Consider the following 22551-nt stretch of genomic DNA (forward strand, 5'->3'; position numbering starts at 1 on the left):
AACTTACAACCACAATTGAGTCTAAAATTTATGTTGCTAAGTGAAAAATTTGTTAAATGGGTTTTGCCCCATTTTCTTGCCACATTTGTTAAGTGAATCACTGCAATTGTTCAATTAGTAACGCTGTTGTTAAATCAAACTGGTTTCCCCATTGACTTTGCTTGTCAGAAGGTCATAAATGTGAGTCAGTTTCCAAACATCTGAATGTAAATCATGTGACCATGGGGATGCTGCAATCGTCATAAGTGTGAAAAATGGCCATGTCACTTTTTTCAGTGCCATTGTAACTTTGAACAGTCCCTAAGTGAAATGTTGTAAGTCATGTTGTTGTAATAACAAATATGAAACTAGGTTTTAAGAAAAGTTCACCCACAGTTGTGAACTCAGATCTGATCATCACAATTTAAGAAGGCTATCAGTCAGCTGGACTGTGCATGGAAGGAGTTGTACATATTTCACAGTATAAGAACTCAGGGTCTGTAAATAAAACTTCAGCCAAAAAAAAAGCCAAGGTGGCAGCAAAGAATGTGATATGATAGCTTGCTTCAATTATTTAAGCCAACTTAAATTAAGCGAACAAATTTATCTCTGTTACTTCATCTGGTGAGTTTTGACTCGATGGCCTTCAAACTAGAAGAAAAGGAATGCTTACATTAACTTTATGAAGACCCTCTTAATAGTATGAATATTGAACAGTGTACAGCTTACTTAGAAATCCTCTACTTCATTGGTATCCTCTACTTCATTGAATGCTTTTAAGCAATTTGACTGAAGGCAGTTTGTCAGGGATGTCCTATCTGCAGTCTTTATCCACTACAATGAACTGACTTCTTTATGAGTTGAGTAAGTGGTCACCTATTCAAAAGGTTTGTGGATAGTAATAGCAAAGCTCAGTTCACCAGCTTAACTTCTAGACATTCTAAGGATACCCTCTAACTTCTTTTTAGTGATATAGTTGCTAGGTACATTTTAGCCTTCAGCCCATCCTATGATGCTTCCTAGAGAGTGAGTAGCAAGTGCGAACAAGGAGCCCACTGCCTATAAATCTGATTATAAGAGGGATGCTGCTGAATAGCCATATGACTCTTTTTATTCTCAATTTCATGTTTTGACATGGTCAGATTGGATGTCATGTCTGTACATCCTGTCATCTTATTCTCCACCAGCTGATTCTTATATTCTTGTTTTGAGAAATAAATGTTACACCCTAACTATGGATTTTCTTTGGCTGTCAGATGTATCGAGGACAGTGATGTTAAGTAGGTTCAAAGGCCACCTTGGCTACTGTGGGTCAGTTTGTTTTGAATATCAATTCCAGAGTGCTGGCTTTTCCTTGCCTTTATTTTTAGCAGGGGGAACTCTAAAGAAGCCAGGCTTCAAACATTGCTTAATTAGGTCGTGACAGAAGATTAGGCAGATTTTTTCCCCCCCTTTTGCCTGATACAAGATTACATTCTTGTGAAGAGGCTCCATTAACATCAAACCTCTTCTTTTGGTGACTGGGTGATGGACATATGTGAGAAGAAAACTATCGGGCTTTCCTCCAGGGTCTTTTATTTTTTTTACAAACGATCTTGTCAATTTAACATTTTTATTCAGCTCTTCAAACAGTAACATGTTTTTGCAATTCCCTTTTATTGTTTGCTGTAGGGTATGTGTGTTCTCCCTGCGCAATTGCTTTGAGGGAATAATATTGTCTACATTTAGACCAGTGGTGGGTTCCGGCAGCCGCTACTGCCAGTTCGCCTAGGGATGCGCTGTGCACGTGTGCTTGATTTGTGCCGCACGCGCATGCGCAGTACAGGAAAAGTGCTTTGCGCATGCGCAGAAGCAAAAAAAAAAAAAAAGATGGCACCTATGGTGCTCCTGGCTTTAATACACTGTAGTGTGTAATAGTATGGCTTGGTTTAAAAGCTATGGTTTCTAAAATTAATTCTGCTGTAACCCATTGCATGTTGTTTACTTTCGCATTTTTAAAAGCTTCAGACTATTTTCTTTCTCTGTCTTTTTCAATCCATGGAAAAATAATAACATTTTATCTTCCTTGCCAGTGTTTAGTAGAGACCTGGATTAATATTTTGCTGTTACCACTGCAATATTTTTGTATAAACTGTTATAATCTATAACATTGCAATAGAATTGCGATAGGTGTTGTTAGTATTTGCATCAGAGCATCTTGTTAGTGTTGATTGCTTGATTTGAAATGTTTAGAATTTTCTCCTTACTATTCCATTTCCTGACAAACTGGTCATCAAATAAATATGATTATGTTTTTGGGTCTGTATGTGCATACTTAGATGTTTATCAGCTTTGCCAATATATGTAGAATTCATGTTTTCAAATAATTATAATAGATCATAGGCAGAGGTGGGTTGCTCCTGGTTCGGACCGGTTCTGGTGAACTGGTAGTGGTAATTGGGCCTAGGTCAGCCCTGCTTCGCTGGGTGCCTCCAGTCACCACCACTCAACTTACCCATTGCAGGAATTTAATGAAGCCAAGCGGCTCCTCTGCTCTCCACCCGAAGGTACAAAAATGGAATGCAGAAGGAGGAATCTGGGGTGGGGTGGGGTGGGGGCTCCATGTATGACTGCAAGCACGCATGTGCAATTTGGGTCCTGTGATTTCCCATGACCCCCACCGCTCTTGGGGGTGTTTTGGGGAGTTGCAGCTGGTTCCTCCTCCCCCACCCCTTGTCCCGAGCCGGGATCAGGTGAACTTTCTTCCCTCCCTCTCGCCCTGCTTGCACAGTCCAGCGCCTCCACCTGCATTTTTTTCCTATCTCCCACCCTTTCCTTCCCGTTGTTCTCTCCCCTCCCTACCCCACTCGCCCACCAGATTTATAAACACAGGCATAGCCTCCGAGCTGCAGAGTTGAATGCTTCAATTCCTTCTAGGAAACCTATGGCTTTTCCACACCCTAAATCCTCTGGCAGTATATTTTGGGGAGTTTTTACCCTGCTTGCACAGTCCAGCTCCTCCGCCTCCATTTTTTCCTATCTCCCATCCTTTCTTTCCGCTGTTCTCCCCCCCCCACTCGCCCGCCAGATTTATAAACATAGGCGTGGCCTCCGGGCTGCAAAATTGAATTCTTCAATTCCTTCTAAGAAACTTATGGCTTTTCCACACCCTAAATCCTCTGGCAGTATATTTTGGGGAGTTTTTACCCTGCTTGCACAGTCCAGCTCCTCCGCCTCCATTTTTTCCTATCTCCCATCCTTTCTTTCCGCTGTTCTCCCCCCCCCACTCGCCCGCCAGATTTATAAACATAGGCGTGGCCTCCGGGCTGCAAAATTGAATTCTTCAATTCCTTCTAAGAAACTTATGGCTTTTCCACAACCTAAATCTTTTGGTGCTCTATTTTGGGGAGTTTTTCCCCTATCTTCCCCCCCCCCTCCTTTCCTTTCGTAATAGTCCTGTTTTGCTGTTTTGGTGGGCGTGGCTTGGTAAGTGGGGGTCATGTGACTGAGTGTGCATGAGTGATGGCAAGTTGGCTACGCCCACTCAGTCACATGCCCCCACCTAGCCATGCGCACAGCACCGGTAGTAAAAAAAATTACCCTACCACTGATCATAGATAGATAACACTCCTCCCCCCCTCCCTTCAAGCCTTGCTATGCTGCCTCATCATGGTGGTAGAGGTATTCCTGGGAAGGATCAGACAAGAATACTGTGAATGTACACCAAGAGTATGTACAGTACTCCCTCCAGGGTCATTTAAGCATGAAGGTCATTCTGGCTGTCCAGTTAAGCAACCAGGCACCTATATCAAACACAGCAATAACTTTTCTGAAATTTAATAAACTTTTATTTAAAAGATGCTGGAGGAGGATAATCTCTTGATTAACAACAACAAAGGCATTTAATATTGTGTGGGAGAGACAATGGTAAACTAATCTTACAATTTATCAAGCAAACCACATAGACAGGCAAATGAAGTGACTGACAATACAGAGCCGGATGAAGGGCCTCTCAAGTCAGACGGCACTCAGTGTGCTATTGAGGAAGAGCTGAGAATGGTATTTATTATGTGGCTAGTTTAAAGCCTTTGGGGCATCTCTTTGCTGATGTTATCATGCAGGGGAAGAAAATCTGAACTGGGGGGCAGAATTACAATGAATTACAATGGAATGCGAGAGGCACCAACATGGAGCACCTTAATACAGCAAAAGATGAAAGGAATCAATTACATATTGACAAATGAGGCATCAGCAAATTAAAGTGGACTGGAATTGGACACTTTCAGTAAAAAGAAACATACTCTGGACATGAAAAACGAAGAAAGAATGGAATTGCTTTCATCGTCAGGAACAATGTAATAAAGATAGTACTTGAGTACAATACAGTCAGTGAATATATGATTTTGCATAAAGCCATTTAATATAATTATTCAGGTTTTTGCTACAACCAGTGATACAGAATAAATGATATATGAGTTTAATGGTCAGGTTCCATCAGAAATTGACAACATGCAGGCAAGAGTACTGCTAGTGGTTGCAGTCTGGAATGCTAAAGTTGAAAATAGTGAAGAAGAAAATATAGTATAAAATACATGGAACATAATCAGAAACCAGAACAAGGCAGAAGAATGATTTAGTTTTTGCAAATGCATTGATTTCTTCATTGCTAACACATTCTTTAAGCAATTAAAATGCAAAAAGAGCCCCAGGAATTGCTTTGAAGTCCTGACCATCATTGTTAGGGAACCAGAAGAACTGTGGATTTAAATGAAATAATTGTTAAAGATGAAAATGAAAATAGACTCACAACCCACCATCCCAACCCCCCAAAAGGAGCACACAGAATATCAGGTGGTGGAAATTGCCAAGAAAAGAAGAGAAGCCAAAGCCAAGAGATCTGAGGAAGGAACTCAAAAAATAATTTCAGAGAATTGTTAGAGACAAGAAGCAATATTACAGTGACATTCGTTGAAGGTACTGAAAAGGAAATACATACAGAAAAACAAGGCAAATCTTCAAAAAGATCTCTGAACTCAGGAGGTGCCAACCTTGAATTTGTATCTTAAACGATCAGTGGACCAATAGTAACCAAACAAAGAAAATCAAATAATGGTGGAAGGAGTGTGCTAGAATTCTATACAGTAGAAATGTCAACATCTGAATCATTTGTAAACATATTGGACAGCATTGGGCCCAGGACCAAATCATGAGGCACTGCATATCTATTTTCAGATATAATAGATCTATTACTGACCACACATTAGTTTTAATCAACTGCAAATTCATCTCGTAGCAGGACCATCCATCCCACAAGGTTCCCATGATCAAAGAGACTGTGGTCAACTTTATCAAACGCTGTATCAAAATTTGGTTGTGTAGCTTGCAAGGAAGACACAGAAGCCCACGGGGTGGGCTGGCCCTATGAGAACCTCCCCACTGCCTGTATTTACAAGTTAATCTCCCACCTTGGAATTCTTCGCCTTCTGAAATTGTGTTTATCATTTTAAATGTTCTTTTTATAATTTTAAAACTTTTAATCCTAAATTATTCTGATTTAAATGTTTAGTTTTATTGCTGATAATATTGCACACTACCCAGAGCCCCTGTCTGAGGGAGATAGATGATTAAGTAATATGAAGGACAATAAATAAGTATTGCACGAAGACCTAGCTTTCTTGAGAAGTCTGTAAAGGGAAACATGAAAGAAAAGAGAAGAGTATGATCAGCAGAAAGGTGGATGGACTCAACAAGAGCACGATAAGTGCCCCATTGGAAACCCTGAAGAACCCTGATATGGTTCTGGAATTATCTGTCTTTGTCCTCACCAAAGTTAACACTGACTTGATAGCCTATGATCAGTCATTCAGATCAAAGAACAATTTAATAAAACAATTACACTATTCAAAATTGTTATGTAATCGTGGGTAGGGATTTATTGTAGGATATGTCTAATAAAAATGAAAGTGCCTTTTGTATATTTTGTCATTTAGCATGTTTAGCTTAATCTAAAATGTGAGTCTACCCCTTGTACATTTTTTAAAAAGTAGCTCATAGGACAGCGATGGCAAACCTTTTTTGGCTCACGTGCCAAAAGCGGGGGGAGCGCAGGGGGGTTGTGCGCAGGTGTGCTGCACCCATAATGCAATGTGCAACCCCCAGCGCACATGCGTGCATAACAGGCGCTCTCCCCCCCCCCATTTTTTGCATGCTTTTTTTGCCCTCTCCAGGCTCTAGAGGCTTTATAGGATGCATCATGCGCTGGCCACGCCCACTCCTGGTTTAGTGAAGGGGGGAAAATCACAATACATCACATGACGTTGCCGTGACGACACAAGTGATGCAGACACCCCTGACTTACAAAGTTTTCAGTAAATCAAGAAAGACTGCCTGGCTTTCTCTCTTCTCCCCCCCCCCCCCCCAAATCTACATCCATACATAGACCTTCATGGACACGGACACACATAAACCCACAAGGCAGTGTTGGAGGATTATAAGGCCCTTAAATACTGCTAAAGGGTAATTTCCATACAGTATGCTTTGCAATTGACACTGCTGTGCTGAAGCTGCTGGGAGCTGCAGTTAAGCAACATCTGGAAGCTATGAGTTCCCCACACCTGCTTAGATCTTCCGGAGCCAATATCTTTCCAACTGTCAATTAGTCCAAGACCTGCAGATACGTGTGCTGTTCTGTGAATTTTAAAACGTCACTGGCTGAATCATGAGGGAGAAAGAAAAATAATATTTTGTTATGATTGTTTGCAGGGCTAACTGTTAAAAGCTGCTGATTCTGAGCAGCGTATAAGCTCTCAGTAAGTAATTGTGATTTAAAGCCATATATTCAGATTAAAAAATAATGACCAGAGCTGTTTTATTGTGTTCCACTGCTAGCATAAATAATATGTCTCTGAAACTTTCCCCTCTGCTCTTAAACCAAGAGACCAATATGGTCAATCTGTCTATTCTCTTGCCTTGTGGTATATTTCATGAAAGATACGCGTTCCTTGTTAGATGTTGCTCAAGTATCTTATGAATTCTACCACTTTTTGATAATTTTTTATGTTGCCTACTTTTAGGCAGACAACAATGCACAATGACATACAAATATGCATGCCAAGATGCTGAGGATATTCCAGTGATAAATGGAATAAAAAGGTTGAGATTAGAATAAAACCTCAGCAGCAGCCGGGCAGTAGATACAGTAGGCTGCTTCAAGAATGACACACACACACACACACACACACACAAAATGCCATCATGTGCTACTCTATTTAGTACCTATCAGAAAGTACCTGCTTTTACCTGGGAACAATAGGTAGTATTAGTTAGCCTTTGCTGTTTCACAGTCTTTTGTTATTTCTCATTTCCAAAATCACACTGGGATAGCTGGATCTACTTGGTAGCTGTCTTTTAAACTTAGGAATTTTACTTCTCCTGCAGTTCAGGAGTCCAGCAGAGCAGGCATGATGGAAAAACAGTGGATAATGGGAACACATACCGTAGTATCTTACATAGGATAGAATGACACAGAGGAACTGTTTTCTATTTGCACCTAACCGTGGTACAAATGTGCCCTTGCAATTTGTTTTTTCTACATGCCCCCATGATACAGTCTTTGGCTTGTCCCCAGCCATTGAATGAGTCAGGTTTTAGTTGCCCTTAAATTGTCCTGTAGTGGTGTCACTTTGGAGGGAAACCAAGTGAGTGCAGTGAATGGAAGGCAATACAGTCAGAATGCGGATTGGCTTTGGAGAAAATGTTATGCTGGTATAGTGTAGTAGGGTTTATTTATTTTTTTCTGACTCAAGGATGGGTGGAAAGTACTGCAACTCAGCAGTGGGGAAAGCCCAAGAATTTGCAAGAGGTGCAGATACAACACTGGGCTAATTAAGGCAGCAGGCTGTCCCATCCTATTTTAATTATTTTTGTGTTCCTTATTTTTGAGACTCTTCCTTGTGGTTGGTGATTGTCTGCTTGTTTCCTCAAGGAAAATTCTAAGTAAGGATCAGAGTACTGGGAAATCAAGCTTTGAGTGCCATTATTATGATTATTTTCTTTCAGTGTTGGCATTTTCAGTAGTTACCAGGGAAATTTTGATCTAGCATTGGAGTTCCACACAGTCATATGAACTTGCCAGAGAAACTGAAGGAAAGAATAATGGCAGGAAGTAGGGTAGAATGACCTGGACATTTAGTAAATTGTACTCCTCTACTCCAAATGTTACAAAGCAGGCCTCTGGATTGTAGACTCTGGCAGAAATATTTTTCCATTGCATGTATGATACGACACCCTGGAAACAGGATCTTGATGTTGTTTTTTTAAAAAAAAACTCAGTCCAGTCCAGTAGGGATGCTGGATTGAGAACAATTGAAAACAACTGGGGAGTACTGCAAAATATGTTTACAATGCACTGCATAAGGTGCTTCTTTATCCAGCTGTGGCTTTCTACATAACATACAATTTAATTTTCTATCCCACTTTTGGGGCTTTCTGCCAATAGCCAGTTGACCAAAAGTATATCCAGTTTTCTGAAACTAGTTTTGGGGCTTCTCTTTTTACATTCTTTTTCCTCAGTATGTTTTTTGGGGAGAGGGGAGGAGCTAGCAATTCCCAAGATTGCTCGCCAGAACTGAGGTGCTACAATTTTGTCTATGCAAGCCAAGAGTGTCAAACTTGCATAATCACATGATACATTTGGACTTTCCCCCCCCCTTTGCTATACCGGGCAGGGCCAGGGCCAGCATGTGACACATCTGGCCCGCGGGCCTTTGAGTTTGACACCCCTGATGTGAGCAATACCACTTGGAGAACTGAAAGCTGCAATCAAAGATCAAAGCTCTTCTCTTAGAGAGGAGCGTGGTGGTGTTTATTTCACTTATAAGTGGTCACGTCTGGGAAAGAGACACCTGCTTAGTTAATCTTCTTGTTTCCTGAGTAAACATGAAATGTTTTTTTGCACATAATTCAAAAGGATCATGGTGTTGCGTCCTAACATTTCTAAATAAAAATTACTGGCTGAGAATTAAAAAAAAAGGTTACTGAGGGGTGTTTTTGTTTTACTAAAGTCTACAGAGCATTTTGACATTTTGGAACATGTGCAGAAAGTTTTGAAGTAAGCATGCGGGTAGGAAAGCTGGAACTGGACAGAGGGATGATGCAGCTTCATTAAGGAATACCTAACAAATCCAGAGATATGCTTGTTTGAGCTATTTTTTGCATTACTCTGGTTTCAAAGTCTTTTTTAATCAGTTGTAATCTTTATGTGAACTCTCAAACATGACAGAAAGCTGTGGTTAATGAATCTGGATCCCATTCTTTGTTTTTTGCTCAAGAAACTTTGTTTTACTGGATGGTTCTCTAGTTTTACAGCTGAATTTCTGAATCACATACTATCCCTCTTTCCCTTCTCACCATTTGTCAGGCTTGTTTCTTTTGTAAAGTTAGTATAGATCCAATTTTGGCTCAGCTGAAACATCTTGTGGTCCCAACAGCACAACTGCTATCCTTCATAGCAGCCATCTAGATTTCTTACAAACTCATTTCCCCCCAACTTGAGTTCTTCAGTTGTATACACTAGCTTTCTTGTGATATATATTTGAAATTTCTCTGAAGTCTATAAACCTTCCCTCACATTCTAGGTTGCTTCTTAATCCTTAAAAAACCCCAGAAATTCCACACATAACCCACATATATAAGGCAGTATTCTTGCTTCATTTTGTTTTGAAAGTCCATTCAATATTTTGAAAACTGCAACATGTAGTTTCCTTCCCTCCCTCCCTCCCTTTCTTTCTTTCTTTCTGTCTGTGTCTTTCTTTCTTACCCTCAAAAGTAAAGCTATCATCTGTCATCAAAATTTTGGTTTCCCTATTTCTTCTCTCTTAATTCTCCTGCTAATACTTTTAAGACTAGTGGCAGTCTTAAAAGTATGTCTATTTTTTTCTGGATTACAAGCAAAAGTGCTATAACCATTGGGGAAACCCATCCTCTAAAAATGGCTTTTGGTGTGATGGGACTAGAGCTTTTACGTGGACAGATGAGGTCAGTATTCTTCTTTAAAACCGTTCTGTCTTTTTAACAAATAAAAGAAATTGTTATAGTATTTCGTAAATCACATTTTTCTTCGCTACATCAATGTTGTGTTTGAAGATATCACTTGTGCAGTGAAATCTGTGAGATTTATGGAGGGTTACTTTTAAAGAGATAATTCTCACACTTCTGCATAAAATTTTGACATCAGAAAACTTTTGAACTTTTTGTGTATGTGTACTTATCATTCTCCAACAAACTATTATGAGGAGAGACTTTGTGTTAATCTTAGAACTGACTAAAGTAAACTTTGTGGCTACAACATTATAACTCACACATTCAGTCTGACAAAACAGTTCTGGGGAATTAAAAGATTGGCTCATTTTTATTATATGGTAATGGATAATAAAAGTACTTGCTTGAAAAACTTGGAATATTTCTTATAATCTCACTTCACTGCCTTGTGAGGTCTTTTGTGTGTGTCTTATCATGTCTATGTATCTGTTAGACTTGTGGGTAATATCTTGCATTCTTGAAACAAGGCAGTGACAAGTTTAGTAATTTATTAGAGCAAGTAGTTTATGGAAAGAGTTGTGCTTGTTGACTTGGTGCTATTTTTTCAAAACACATCTAGAGATATTAAATGCTGCTTTTTCTGACCCAGAGCCAAATATTTTTTTTATATTCCACGGCAGCAATTAACCTTTAAAAACATTGTGATGGTGTCATTTGCTAGCCAGGATAGGAATGAGGGCTGCTTGACTCCAGGCTCTGTCTGTTAGAGGCAAACATGGCAAAGCATGCATTTCTTCTGGCCACCTGCTGTTGCTGCAAGCATTTCAGAACAGGAAAATTAATGTTATAACCACAGTAGGGTAATATTTTTATTGGAGCCAACAAAAAGGATCAAAGAAGTGGGTAAGTGAAGTTTATGATTGGATGTTGAAACCCCAGAATCCAACACTTTTAACAGCTGGAGCAAGGAAATGTTAGGTAGTTTAATTGGATTAAACAATATAGCCACATGCAAAAAAAATGTTACTCAGAGCAAACCCGAACAGCACTTTCATAAACTGGCATGTACAAGGAATTGCCTCTTCCGTGCTCAACATGCAGCCTAATCCAGATCTTGATCTATTTCATGTTTTCGGAGCACTGTGTACAGTAAACATGTGGCAATTCATTCCACTGTTGTTCCCACTTAAGAAACATTGAGGACAAATCACCTGCTTTTTTTTTTTAAGGGCTTTTTTAAAATAGAAAATTAGAGTCTCTTTATCTTGAAGTATAGGATGATAGCAGTTCAATAGTTTTGTACTATAGGACAGTGGGTTCACTTTCTTCCAATAGAGCAACATGTAAGCCAAAAGACTAGTGTTTAATAAACAAGAAAAACCTCACAAGAGGGCCAGATTGATTGTAACAGAAAACGTTGTGAATTGGAGGCAACTTCATGTACTACATTCTTTGGTATGTGTGACTTTCTGAGTACATACTTTGGGTCTCTGAGAAATGGGGATATCAGTTGTAATAACTTACTGTTGCAATAATATTTATTTATTTAGATTAGGTGATTCGTTTTAATTTAGATTAGATTTATATCCCAACCTTTGTTCACTGGGTCAAGCAGGTATATAATTCCTTCCTTTCATTTTTCTTTGTCATGGCAATCTTATGAGATAGATTGCGCTGGGTGAGAATGTTATCAAAGTTATCCATTGAATTTCCATTGTGGAGGAGGGTGGATTTGAATCTGATGTCTCCAGTGCCAGTTCAACAAGTTAACTGAAATAATACATTGGTCAGTCTTTTAAGATCTATGGACAGCTCTTTTGTGTATGTAACAACAGAAAAATCCTCCTTACTTGGGAAGGCTATATAATATTGAAAAACATTTCTTTTATTCACAATCACGCTAGTTTTATCCCCTGTGGACTGGTACTAAGATTTCTCTTAGAAATATGTTCAGCTTTCCTGCCAGGGGAATTTGAATTGCAAAGCTGGGGTGTGTGTGTGTACGTACACATACACAGGTAGAACTCGACTTACAACCACAATTTATGTTGTTAAGTGAGAAATTTGTTAAGTGAGTTTTGCCTCATTTGTTAAGTGAATTACTTCAGTTGTTAATTTAGTAACATGGTTGTGATGTGAATCTGTTTTCCCCATTGATGTGTCTTGTCAGAAGGTTGCAAAAGGTAATCCACATGACCCCGAGAAACTGCAGCTGTCATAAATGTAAGTCAGTTGTCAAGCATCTGAATGTAATTCATGTGACCATGGGAATCTTGCAACGATTGTACGTGTGAAAAATAGTCATAACTCACTTTTTCCAGTGCTGTTGTAACTGTAAACAGTCACTAAGCAAACTCTTGTAAGTCAAGGACTACCTGTATATATTAGAGAATAACAGGAATCCCTAGTTCATCTTCTGCGGCAATTTTTTTCAGAAAAACTATTGACTTTAGAAAATGTGCCTTTTGGTGCATTTAAAAGTTAAGTCATAAGGAAATGAAGTAAAAGTTAAGTTTCATGAAAATATGAAACTTCTAGTTGTGGCTAAGGAATCAAATATTGGACACAATAAACAGAATTTGGGAGTTGTTGCTCAAAACGAGGTCTAAGAGCCATCAGTAACTTCTACGGAAGATATAAGTATAGTTCTTGAACATACGTTCCAATACCAGGAATCAGTATGGCATAATCGGGAACTGCCCCACCCTTATATCAATCAGTATTACACAACCAGCTGCATTAGTTCTCTCCTTAATGTTGAACACTTTAATGGAGCTTTTGTACCAATCCTGTTTCTTCCTCTCCACACATGTTTTTGTGTGGTTTTACTTGCTTTCCTGGAATCCCAGGCAAATCTCCCTTGGTCTCCTTCACCTCTCATACAAAACCAACCAACCAAACAAGCTATCTGTATTTTTATCTTTATAAATATATAATTGAATGGAGACTCAGAATGGGGCTAAAAGGCCAAGAAATTGTATCCACAACTTAGATAATTTAGAAAAAAGGTTTCCACAGCAACTGGAGGGGGGAGGCGGAGGAAGGATGGCCCAGGCATTGTTTCCATATACAATAAAGCAAGAGGGGGGGGTGGGGAGGAAATCAAAGGGAATTTCTCCCTTATAGATACAGTCTTCAGAGTGTTCCTACCAGAGCAATGCCTGATTAGAACAGTACGTACAGATTCATCATTCTGCCTGTGGATTCTGTCCAAAATAAGCTGTTTCAAGCAAATTGAAAACTTTCAAACTTTCAATATTTTTTTTTTGCCATTATGCTCTACCACCCCTGTCAGATCTTATGTATTATTGTCACAATGCAACGTGGCTTTAACTAACATTTCTCCCCCTCTCCACACACATGCACTCAGATTTAAAGTAAGAATCTCTTTTTTTCCAGATTGTATTAGTGTAAACCCTGTAGAGAGGGCTGCTTTTCCCTTCTCTTGTGTTCCGAAGGGGTTAAGTATCTGTTTGCTTTGTGCAAAGATAGAAAAATGTGTTGAATGGCTTCCTACCCCAAGCAGCCAATGTATTGGCTAAGGGTGAGGGCGGTTCTGTTGTCAGAAGCATTTCCTGACCTGGATTTCTAAGGATCTGGAGCTTTAAAATGTTCTGTTTTCTTGTTTGCAGTCCAGTCGCTCTAGTTACTCTCTTGTCCAGGCTGGTCACGGTTTATCTGCTTCTCTGACTTTGTCACTCTCTCTTTCCTTATTCGGAATCATGGTATTTAAACAAAAATAGCCTTAAATTGAGTAATTGTATTGTTAAGAAAATTCCTGAAAGGCTTTTTTTCCCCTGAGCGGGACCCTTGAATCTTTGACCAAGTGGCCTAATGCTTAAAACATTAAATAAATAAAATCCCATCAGCATGGGCCAAAATTATCCCAGTTTAGAGGTTACCAGAAAGGAATGCTGCTGAGAGTAAAGGGCTGAATGATCTTGGCTAAGGGCTCCCATGTTGCACGCGGGTACTTTCTAAATTATTGTTCTTACTGTAGCACTTTGCAGGGCATCAGGTATTGCTTCTGAGCTCTCTTATTTTGTCTTCATTCCAGTCAGATATTCTATAGCAGTATGGGGTGGAGCTAGGGAAAACCTGCAGTATAAAGTTCTAAAATGTAGAAACGCTTTGCAGTTCAGGAATCCTTCATATGCTTATTTAAACTTTGTCTCTTTGATCTATATTTCTCTCTAATTTGAGGCAGATGTAGCCGCTTGAGCAACCATAGATTTATCGTTAGAGCTTCACTTCACCTTCATTCAATAGACGCATGATCGTTTCAAGCATATGTGAAAGACCTGACATATAGATAGATATAGCAGTCTGTGCAGATGGAGGAATACATTATTGTTCTGCTGATAGATCTCTGGTCATCTTTGTGATTTCTGTGTACTTTAACAAGGAGAGATTTGTCTCTGTGCAAATCCAGATTCTAAAGTAGGATTGCACAGGCACTCCTCAGGACGCTGGTCCTAGGTATCTGGAATTTTGAATTTGAAGTAAGTTTCCCCAAACTACACTTTATCCGCTCATATGGGTACAATGGAAGATAACACACTGTCTTCCAAGAAAATGAGACCATTTCTCCTCACATCTGAATTATGGGAGTGTTGTCAAACACTTGGAGTTGCTTTCATGTACTGAATATTTGTGAACTCATTTTGGCAGTTCGGTGTTCTCCAAGTGATTGATTATGTGCCATCAAATTCTTATTGATTCTTAATCGTCATGTAGGTAGACTTTTTTTTCTGTCTTTCACATCTTCCTTGGATGCCCCCATTGCCACTATAACTGAGTTCAACTACCATGTTGCTTGTCATCCTCTTCTTCTTTTTCCTTGAACCCTTCCCAGCATTAGAACTTTCCCCCAGAGAGCAAGGTCTTTGCATAATGTATCCAGAATAAAATAGTTTAAGCCTGGTGCCTGAAAAGAAAACCTCTGCATTGATTTGTTCTAGAATCCATTTGTTTTCCTGGCTCGCCATGAAATTATCGGAAGTCTTCTCCAATATCAAAGTCCAAAGCTTCACTGTTCTTCCTATCCTGCTTCTTTAAACTCCAGCTTTTGCTTCCATAGAGTATTCTCCTAGTATCACTTAAATATTTTTAGTAGTAGCTGGAAGAATTCTTCACATTAACTGAAAGGCATAAAAAATCCTGTTCAGCTGGCTGTTCCAGTCTCTGTTCTGATTTCAGGTAGACCGCAGAAAAATTGTCCTTACTTTATCCACAGAAATCACAAAGATGACCAGAGATCTATCAGCAGAACAATAATGTATTCCTCCATCCACACTGCTGATCGGCACGGGAGTTTTGACCTGCTCTGTCTCTTACCTGGGCCTTAAGCAACCTAGTGGCCCTCGGCTCCCCGGGGATCACCATATTGATGCCGAACTTAGTGCGGACACCCGATCGGCATAGCCCATTGCAGCCCAGAACTCCTGAGCTCAAGCGATCCGCCAGCCTCAGCCTCCAGGAGTAGCTGGATTACAGGCTCGCGCCACCGCGCCCGGCTTTGCCGCATACCTCCAGCTGCAATCAATCTCTTGTGGGATCTCTATAAAATGGACATCAAAGCTAACAGTGAATTCTAATTCCAATTCTAGCCATTGGAATGATATTGTTTCCATGAACAGCCTTCAGGTGCACTGTACCTGTTTACAATTCCATGAATTTGTCTGCAGTGTTCCTGTTCTGGAATACTAAGAAATTGATGCTTGCCTAGCACTGCCCTTCTTCACACAAGGCAGTGGAGATAGCAAACCAGACTTCATTAAATGTTCCATGCTGCACAAGTAAAACAGAAGGCCTTTTTAGTGTTTAACTCTTCTTAGTTTTATTATATATCTTGGCAAACTTGATTTCCAAGACTGTGCGGTAAATGTCTTTACATACCTTTGGGATGTTGGACGGCTAATGTGTGGGCCTTCTTAAATCTTTCCCAAAGTTGTTTGACTACGTTTTGCTGCACCATGCAATCTCTACATCCTCCATTTTAAAGCCGTCTCTACTTAAGTTAAAGTTAAAACTGAATTGTGTTTGGTAGAGTAGACAGGGATGACTAAAAATAATCTCTTTCTCTGATTATTGGCACAAACTCTTACTTTCTGTCTTCTTGTTTATTTATGTTAAATGTTAGGTACTGCCCAGTTTCCAAGACTCAGGATTACCTTAAATAATTTTTCCCTGTCCAGGGATTATTTGGATATGCTGGAATTGCAGTTTCCCCAATTCTCAACTAAGATGGCCAGAGAACTGGCTGGAAATTCTGGGAAGGGCACAATACATTTTGATGATACAGAGCTGGGGAAATGCTGTTTCAAAACAAGACAAAAAGTGTTAAAAAGTTGAAAAGTGGTATATGCTGTTTAATTGTTCTTTTGAATCTTTGCTGCTGAATAAAGAACATGAAGGCTTTTTTGCTGGGTCAATAAATTCAATTAACTTGCATGTATTACTAATAGCAGTCAGCTCATATTCTTTGAAAGAATTTAGAGAAGGAAGACATGCAGGAACCATCTATTTCCTATTTGTCTCCATGAATAATCAAGGATAGACTTCTTTCTAAATTCTATCCTTCTCAGTAGATATCATTTGCCTAGATTTTAGAAGTATATCTGGTGCCTTTGCTGAATATGGGTATCTGCTATCCCCTTATAACCATAAACATCCAACTGAGCTTTATAGCTCTATTTGAATATCCAGAGAAGAATGCTGTTGGTGTGCGACTTGAAACCTCAAAGATGGTATTTTGCATTGCTCTGGAAATATTCTTATATGTGGTTTCTCTCTCACTCTCTTCTACTTCCAGACCAACAGTTGCAACAAACATAATAAGAAAGTACAAGGAAATTGCCTATTACTCGCACAGGGCTGCAAAATAAATCAATTAAGCTCTTGTTGTTTATAGACTACTGTCACTTTCCAGGCTGAGTCATTTTGCAGTCATATCTGCTCTAACTTTTCACGAGTCTTTCTTGGGACTGTAGGAACAGAATATTGGATTGAAAACTGTATTCCACTATTTATTAGTTTAACTCTGTTAGTGGTTTGAACTACCACAAATACATTTCAGACTATATGATCCTATCAACATTAAAGAAAAAAAACACAACAGAAGGTGCTAGAAAACAAACATTTTGATCAGTATGCATATGTTAATTTGCTTCTGCATTATAATTGACAGTATCATGGAAGAAGTGAGAAACTCAATGCCCTTCCTGTTCTCAAAAGCTTTTCTATTTCTTGAAAAGCCCCATTATGGTTTCAAAAGGTCTATTTTTAAGCCATGTGAGGCTGTGGATCTAGAAGCTTGTGGCTTTAAGATACATATTTTGACCAAAATCTGCCTATTGGCTTTAGAAACCCAGTAGTTTTTGTTCTAAAGCAGGTCTCTTTTGTGGCCCTCAGCTTCTGGAGAGCAGCAACTATAAGGTAAAAAGGAGTAGTTTTGATATTTTCTAATGGTTATACCCACCAACTTAAGGGGAAAAAGCTTTCTTCCTGATTATCAACTAAGGACATTTCAGAGCTAGATATTACTTAGCTGTTTCAGTTCCTTATTTTGTCTGTATACTGTATACCAGCCTCGCCTGTAGGACTTGCTATTAGTTAGGAATTATTAGTAATATTCTGTGCAGTAGCGCTTTCTCACTTTGGACTGGCATAGAGAGCTGAAGTGGTGAATGACGTTAGGATAGCATGTGATTCCTTTCTAGCATGGGGGGGTGGGCAGCTCCATAGCCATTTAGCTAAGAGGCAGATGCTAGTTTTTCTATGAAGGGATTCTGTCCTTCCTCTGATGTCTACATTTTTGCTTGTTTTGTTCTGATTTTTAACCATATCCTCCTTGGTAGTATGTTGGTTATAAAATAATGGGTAAACAGAAGAGAGGCATACTATTTCTTTAAGAAACAGCTCCAAGTACATTAAACTATGTACATTTCCACCCCCTCCATTCCTATATCACCAGTTTTCCTGTGCTGAAAGAATTAAAGTTGAGTAAACAAAATTAAGATCTTGCCAGTCTAGATATTAAAAGGCATGTTCCAAAACTAATATTAGTATGTTTGAGTAGACTCACAATAAAAGTATCACAAGTATCACAAAGAAGGAAGGTTTATGGGAAGAGGATGGAATGAAGGTATTTTTTTTTAATAAAATTTTTTTATTGGTTTTTCAACATTTATAGGGAAAAGGGTAAATGGACAGGTATGCAAATTTTGGCAGTTGCAAAATGTGGCAGGCGTCCCTCCCTCCATACTCATAGTATACATTTATATATAATGCATTGGTATATAATTGATTACAATCAGCATATTAGTTCTATTACTAAATTCAATCAGATTAGACATTACAGTATAAAATCCAGATATAATTCCATTATCACTTTCGGTCAGTTTATAATAATATGATTTTCTTGTTTATTTTTGTGATCTGAGTCTTCTTGCTATTGCCCCATCTCCCTCCTCTGGCAGAGCTCTGGCCCCTCCCGTGTCCTGTGTGTCCGTTGTAGTGTCTTGTGTTTTTTCTAGGAGTGTTTTGTTTTTTTCCATAAAGGCCTGCGCCTCTATGGGTGAATTGATTCTGATTCTTGTCTCCTCCCAGAATATCAGCATACCTTCAGGCATCAACCATCTAAACCACACCCCTTTCTGGTATAATTTATTCGCTAATTGCGAATAATTCTTCCTTTTTTCTCTAATCTTCTTAGGGATCTGCTTCAGAATGGTTATCTCCATATCATGGTATGTCAATGCTTGCCCCCTTTGTACACCCAGAATTTCATCTCTTGTGCTTTTTCTAAGAAATTTAATGTGAACCTCCCTAGGTACATTGTGTGTTCTAGCATAAGCTGAGTTCACTCTATAAACCAGGTCTATATCCCACCCCATCTGTTGTTTTTCTTTGTGTGTGTAGTCAGCCAGGATGTTTGTCATGATGTCCTTTATGTTTTCCCCATCTTCTTCTATAACATTTTGAAATCTAAGGTAATAGGACATTCTCTCAAATTCTATTTTCATCTGTTGGATGTCAAGATCTTTGTTCCCTTTCTGCACAGCTTCTACCCCCCCCTCACCTCCTCCACCCCCCCTTCCACAAGATTCAGTCTTTGTGAGTTCTTATATATTTGGGCTTGGTTTTCTTTAATTTCATCTTTCATTTCCCTTAGCTGTTTCTTAATTTCCTCCTGGCCCTGTAGAATTTGTTGAAGCATTTGTTGAAAGTCCATCTCTGTAGTCTTAGGTTGCATCAGTTCTGATATCTTTGACTGTGTGGCTGGACTGGATGTTGCGGATGTTGGAGCAGAAGTGGCAAAGCCAGGTTTTCCAGGAGGTGGTCTTTTAGATGTCATCCTTTATAACGTTAGAAGTTCAGTCCATATATAAGAAAGACAGTTAGAAAAGAAGGGTAGCCAGGTGAGTCTCGGGAGCAGAAGAGCCAGGCAGAAGAGAGTCTCTCTAATAAATCTGGCAGTAGATAGAAAATTTCCCCTAGGAAGTTTAAAAAATACCAATCCACAAGAGATTCCTCTGGGAGACACGGAGACAAGGACCGGAAGCCTGAATTTTAAAGGTGGAGTCAGGTTTCACAGTTCATAAAGACAACGGAAGTGTGCCATCTTGCCCTGCCAGTTTTGGGCACAGAGGCATAACAAAGTTTTAAAAAGTTCCAAAAGTCCTCAAATCACAGTAATATGTAGAAATAAGTTGAAGAGAAAATCATCTCAGCCTGGGTGAGGCTTCATTCGTTGGCTCTCCCCCCTCCTCCTTCCCCGGGGGCTGAGAGCAGAATTGTTCCTCGCCGCTTGTCCAAGGGGGGGGGGAAACCCCCCTCCCTCCAGCCGCGCCTCCAAAATGCTCCGAAAGTAAAAATCTTTTAAAAAAAAGCTGAATAGTTCTTCATGCAAAGTAGGGAATGAAGAGAGAAGCAACCTCACCGCCCTGCAGCCGCTTCCTTCTATTGTTGCATTCTCCAGTCGGCTTATAGCGAGGCGCGAGGCACAGAAACGCGAAGCGCCCTCCGAGCTTGCTCCCCGGTGCCTTGGGCACGCGAGAGAACTCCCACCGGCTGCCGCCGCTGCAGGAGTCCTCCGCGATGCCGCCCCTCCGGCAGGACCCCTCTGCGGGGTGTCCTGTGCCCCCCAAGGAGTGGGGAAGCCCACCGGGGAGCCGGAGCGGGCAAAGAGCTGCCCGTCGCCGCCGCCGCCGGAACCGGAACTCCCGAATGAAGGTATTTTTTGAGAGAAGCAAAATAGAAGCTATTATAAATTAAGAATGGATGGTGAATGGTGTGGGGTCAAAAATTAAAAGTTCATGTTTGCATTTGGACTGGATTGAAACATATGGAATTTGGTCTTGTGACGATAAGATGCTGCATTGCAAAACTTTAAATAAAACTAGATGTTTAGACTTGGGAACTTGAGATCTACCACATGGTCTATGGCATCAATTGCTGTTTGCCCAATATCATGGCCATTTGACTTTTTATATTTTAAACATCATGTTATACTTAAAAAAACAGGAATCCACCTTGCCATGAAGAACCAGCCTTTTGTATCATCATTATTTAAAAAATGCCTCTTGGTTTTAGATAAGATTCCTAAGCTTGCTTAGAAAATAAAAATGGCAAGTAATGCAGCTCACTGTGTTTACTGGAAATGCACTTTATTATTTAGAAAAAGGGCAAAGGTAAGCAGAAGTAATCAAATCAATCTGCTGGGTTGTGGGAGTGGCCATTGACATTCTGGTAAATAGCCATAAAGTGCTCATTTATGGGGGACTCTAGTGTGCCTAGTATACCTGGATGAAGCAATAAAGGCAGTTTTCCTTGAGGTGAGGAGCACCTTCTTCTAAAAGTGCCTAGTAATCATCTCTCTTTATTTCTCTTCTCCAGTGTGTCCTCCCACATGCAAGTCTCAGGGCTGTACCCCAACCGGCAAGTGCTGCCATACAGAGTGCCTTGGCAACTGCCTTGAGCCCAACGATCCAGAGAAGTGTGTGGCATGCCGGAATTTCTTTCTGGATGGCAGGTGTATAGAAACATGCCCACCTAATTACTATCGCTACAAAGGCTGGCGGTGTGTGACTTTCGACTTCTGTCAGGAGCTGCACAATAAATGCAAGATGGTCCGCAAGTCTGAATGCCATGTTATCCACAATGGCGAATGCATCCCTGATTGCCCTTCCGGTTACACCTTGAACTCTACCAAGTGAGTTCTTCCTTTTTATTGTCTCTTCTTATTGGTGGGCGTAGAGATACCCGCAGCTGTGTTTTGTGGGGTATATCAGGATTAGTAGCAAATACATTGCAAATGAGAAATGAAGAAGGGGGGAAATAGCATTTTGTGCCAAGCGATAATAAAGAAACCCTCAATCTAAAATATTGAGAAGCTTTCAGATTGGTAGTGCTGTCATAGTTCTCAGTAAGAGTAGAAATGCTTGTTTTCTCCTCGTAACATTCACGTCAAGGGTAGATCTAAATCATGAATACTTACTCTCTAAATAATATTCTAAGATATATTCTGCAGACTGTGCTAATCATTTTAAATTAGACAGCACTAAGTGGAAATATACTTAAGGTATGCATATATTATTTAAAAGCAACTTAGTACTTCTGCACGCTTATGGAATTGGATGAAATGATAAATATATATAAAAACACATATTTGTGCTGCCTTCCAAATACTTGGAAAACATTCCTTGGTTTTCAGTACTTGGAATTTGCCTCCTTCCAGCTGATCATAAATTTTGCAACAAGACAACTGGATTTTCTGATTCCTTGCTAGTACCTCTTACGTTGTAAAGAGCAAGATGTCCACAGGGGAGAGGAAATGGACAATTCGGAGCATTCTTGGTAAAAAAAAAATAGATACTGTAATTGGCAATTCAGTTGTTTATCACAGGAAAGCTTGTTTCTATTTCTATTTTGTTTCTTAGTTTTAAACTGCTCAGACTCCTATGAAGGGTGTGTAGCCTATAAAATAAACTAAGAGTACAGATATTTTTCTGAATATTAGTATTAATTGTAATATATTTCAGTTCAGTTCATTCTATGAACTTTGAATGAATATGGGGTTTTACACCTGGTGGCATTTTTCTTTGCTTTTCTGAAAATAATGTGTAGCAATAGCACTTAGACTTATATACCACTTTACAGTGCTTTAGAGCCCCCTCTAAGTGGATTACATAATCAGCCTATTTCCCCCCAAAATCTGGGTCCTCATTTTACCCACCTTGGAAGGATGGAAGGCTGAGTCAACCTTGAGCCTGGTGAGATTTGAACTGTCAAATTGCAGTTAGCAGGCAGTCAGCAGAAGTAGCCTGCAGTACTGCACTCTAACTACTGCACCACTGTGGCTCATTATAGCATTTTGCTGGCAACATACCTGCCTACCTACTTATCACTAAGAGGGAGGGAGGGAGGGAGGAGAGAGAGAGAGAGAGAGAGAGAGAGAGAGAGAGAGAGAGATGATGATGATGATGATAGATAGATAGATAGATAGATAGATGATAGATAGATAGATAGATAGATAGATAGATAGATAGATAG

At 39.7% G+C, this 22551-nt stretch overlaps 1 protein-coding gene across 1 annotated transcript in view; it reads left to right on the forward strand.

Annotated features, from left to right (window-relative positions):
• The window catches only part of INSR (insulin receptor), a 101777-nt gene that overhangs the window by 35288 nt on the left and 43938 nt on the right, over positions 1-22551 (forward strand). Inside the window, exon 3 of the mRNA XM_081970517.1 lies at positions 20896-21211. Coding sequence (XP_081826643.1) covers positions 20896-21211 — 316 coding nt within the window. The remainder of the gene's footprint in view (positions 1-20895; positions 21212-22551) is intronic.

The sequence above is a fragment of the Natrix helvetica genome (genome assembly GCF_964273705.1).
Source record: "Natrix helvetica genome assembly, chromosome: 1".
NCBI classification, from domain to species: domain Eukaryota; kingdom Metazoa; phylum Chordata; class Lepidosauria; order Squamata; family Natricidae; genus Natrix; species Natrix helvetica.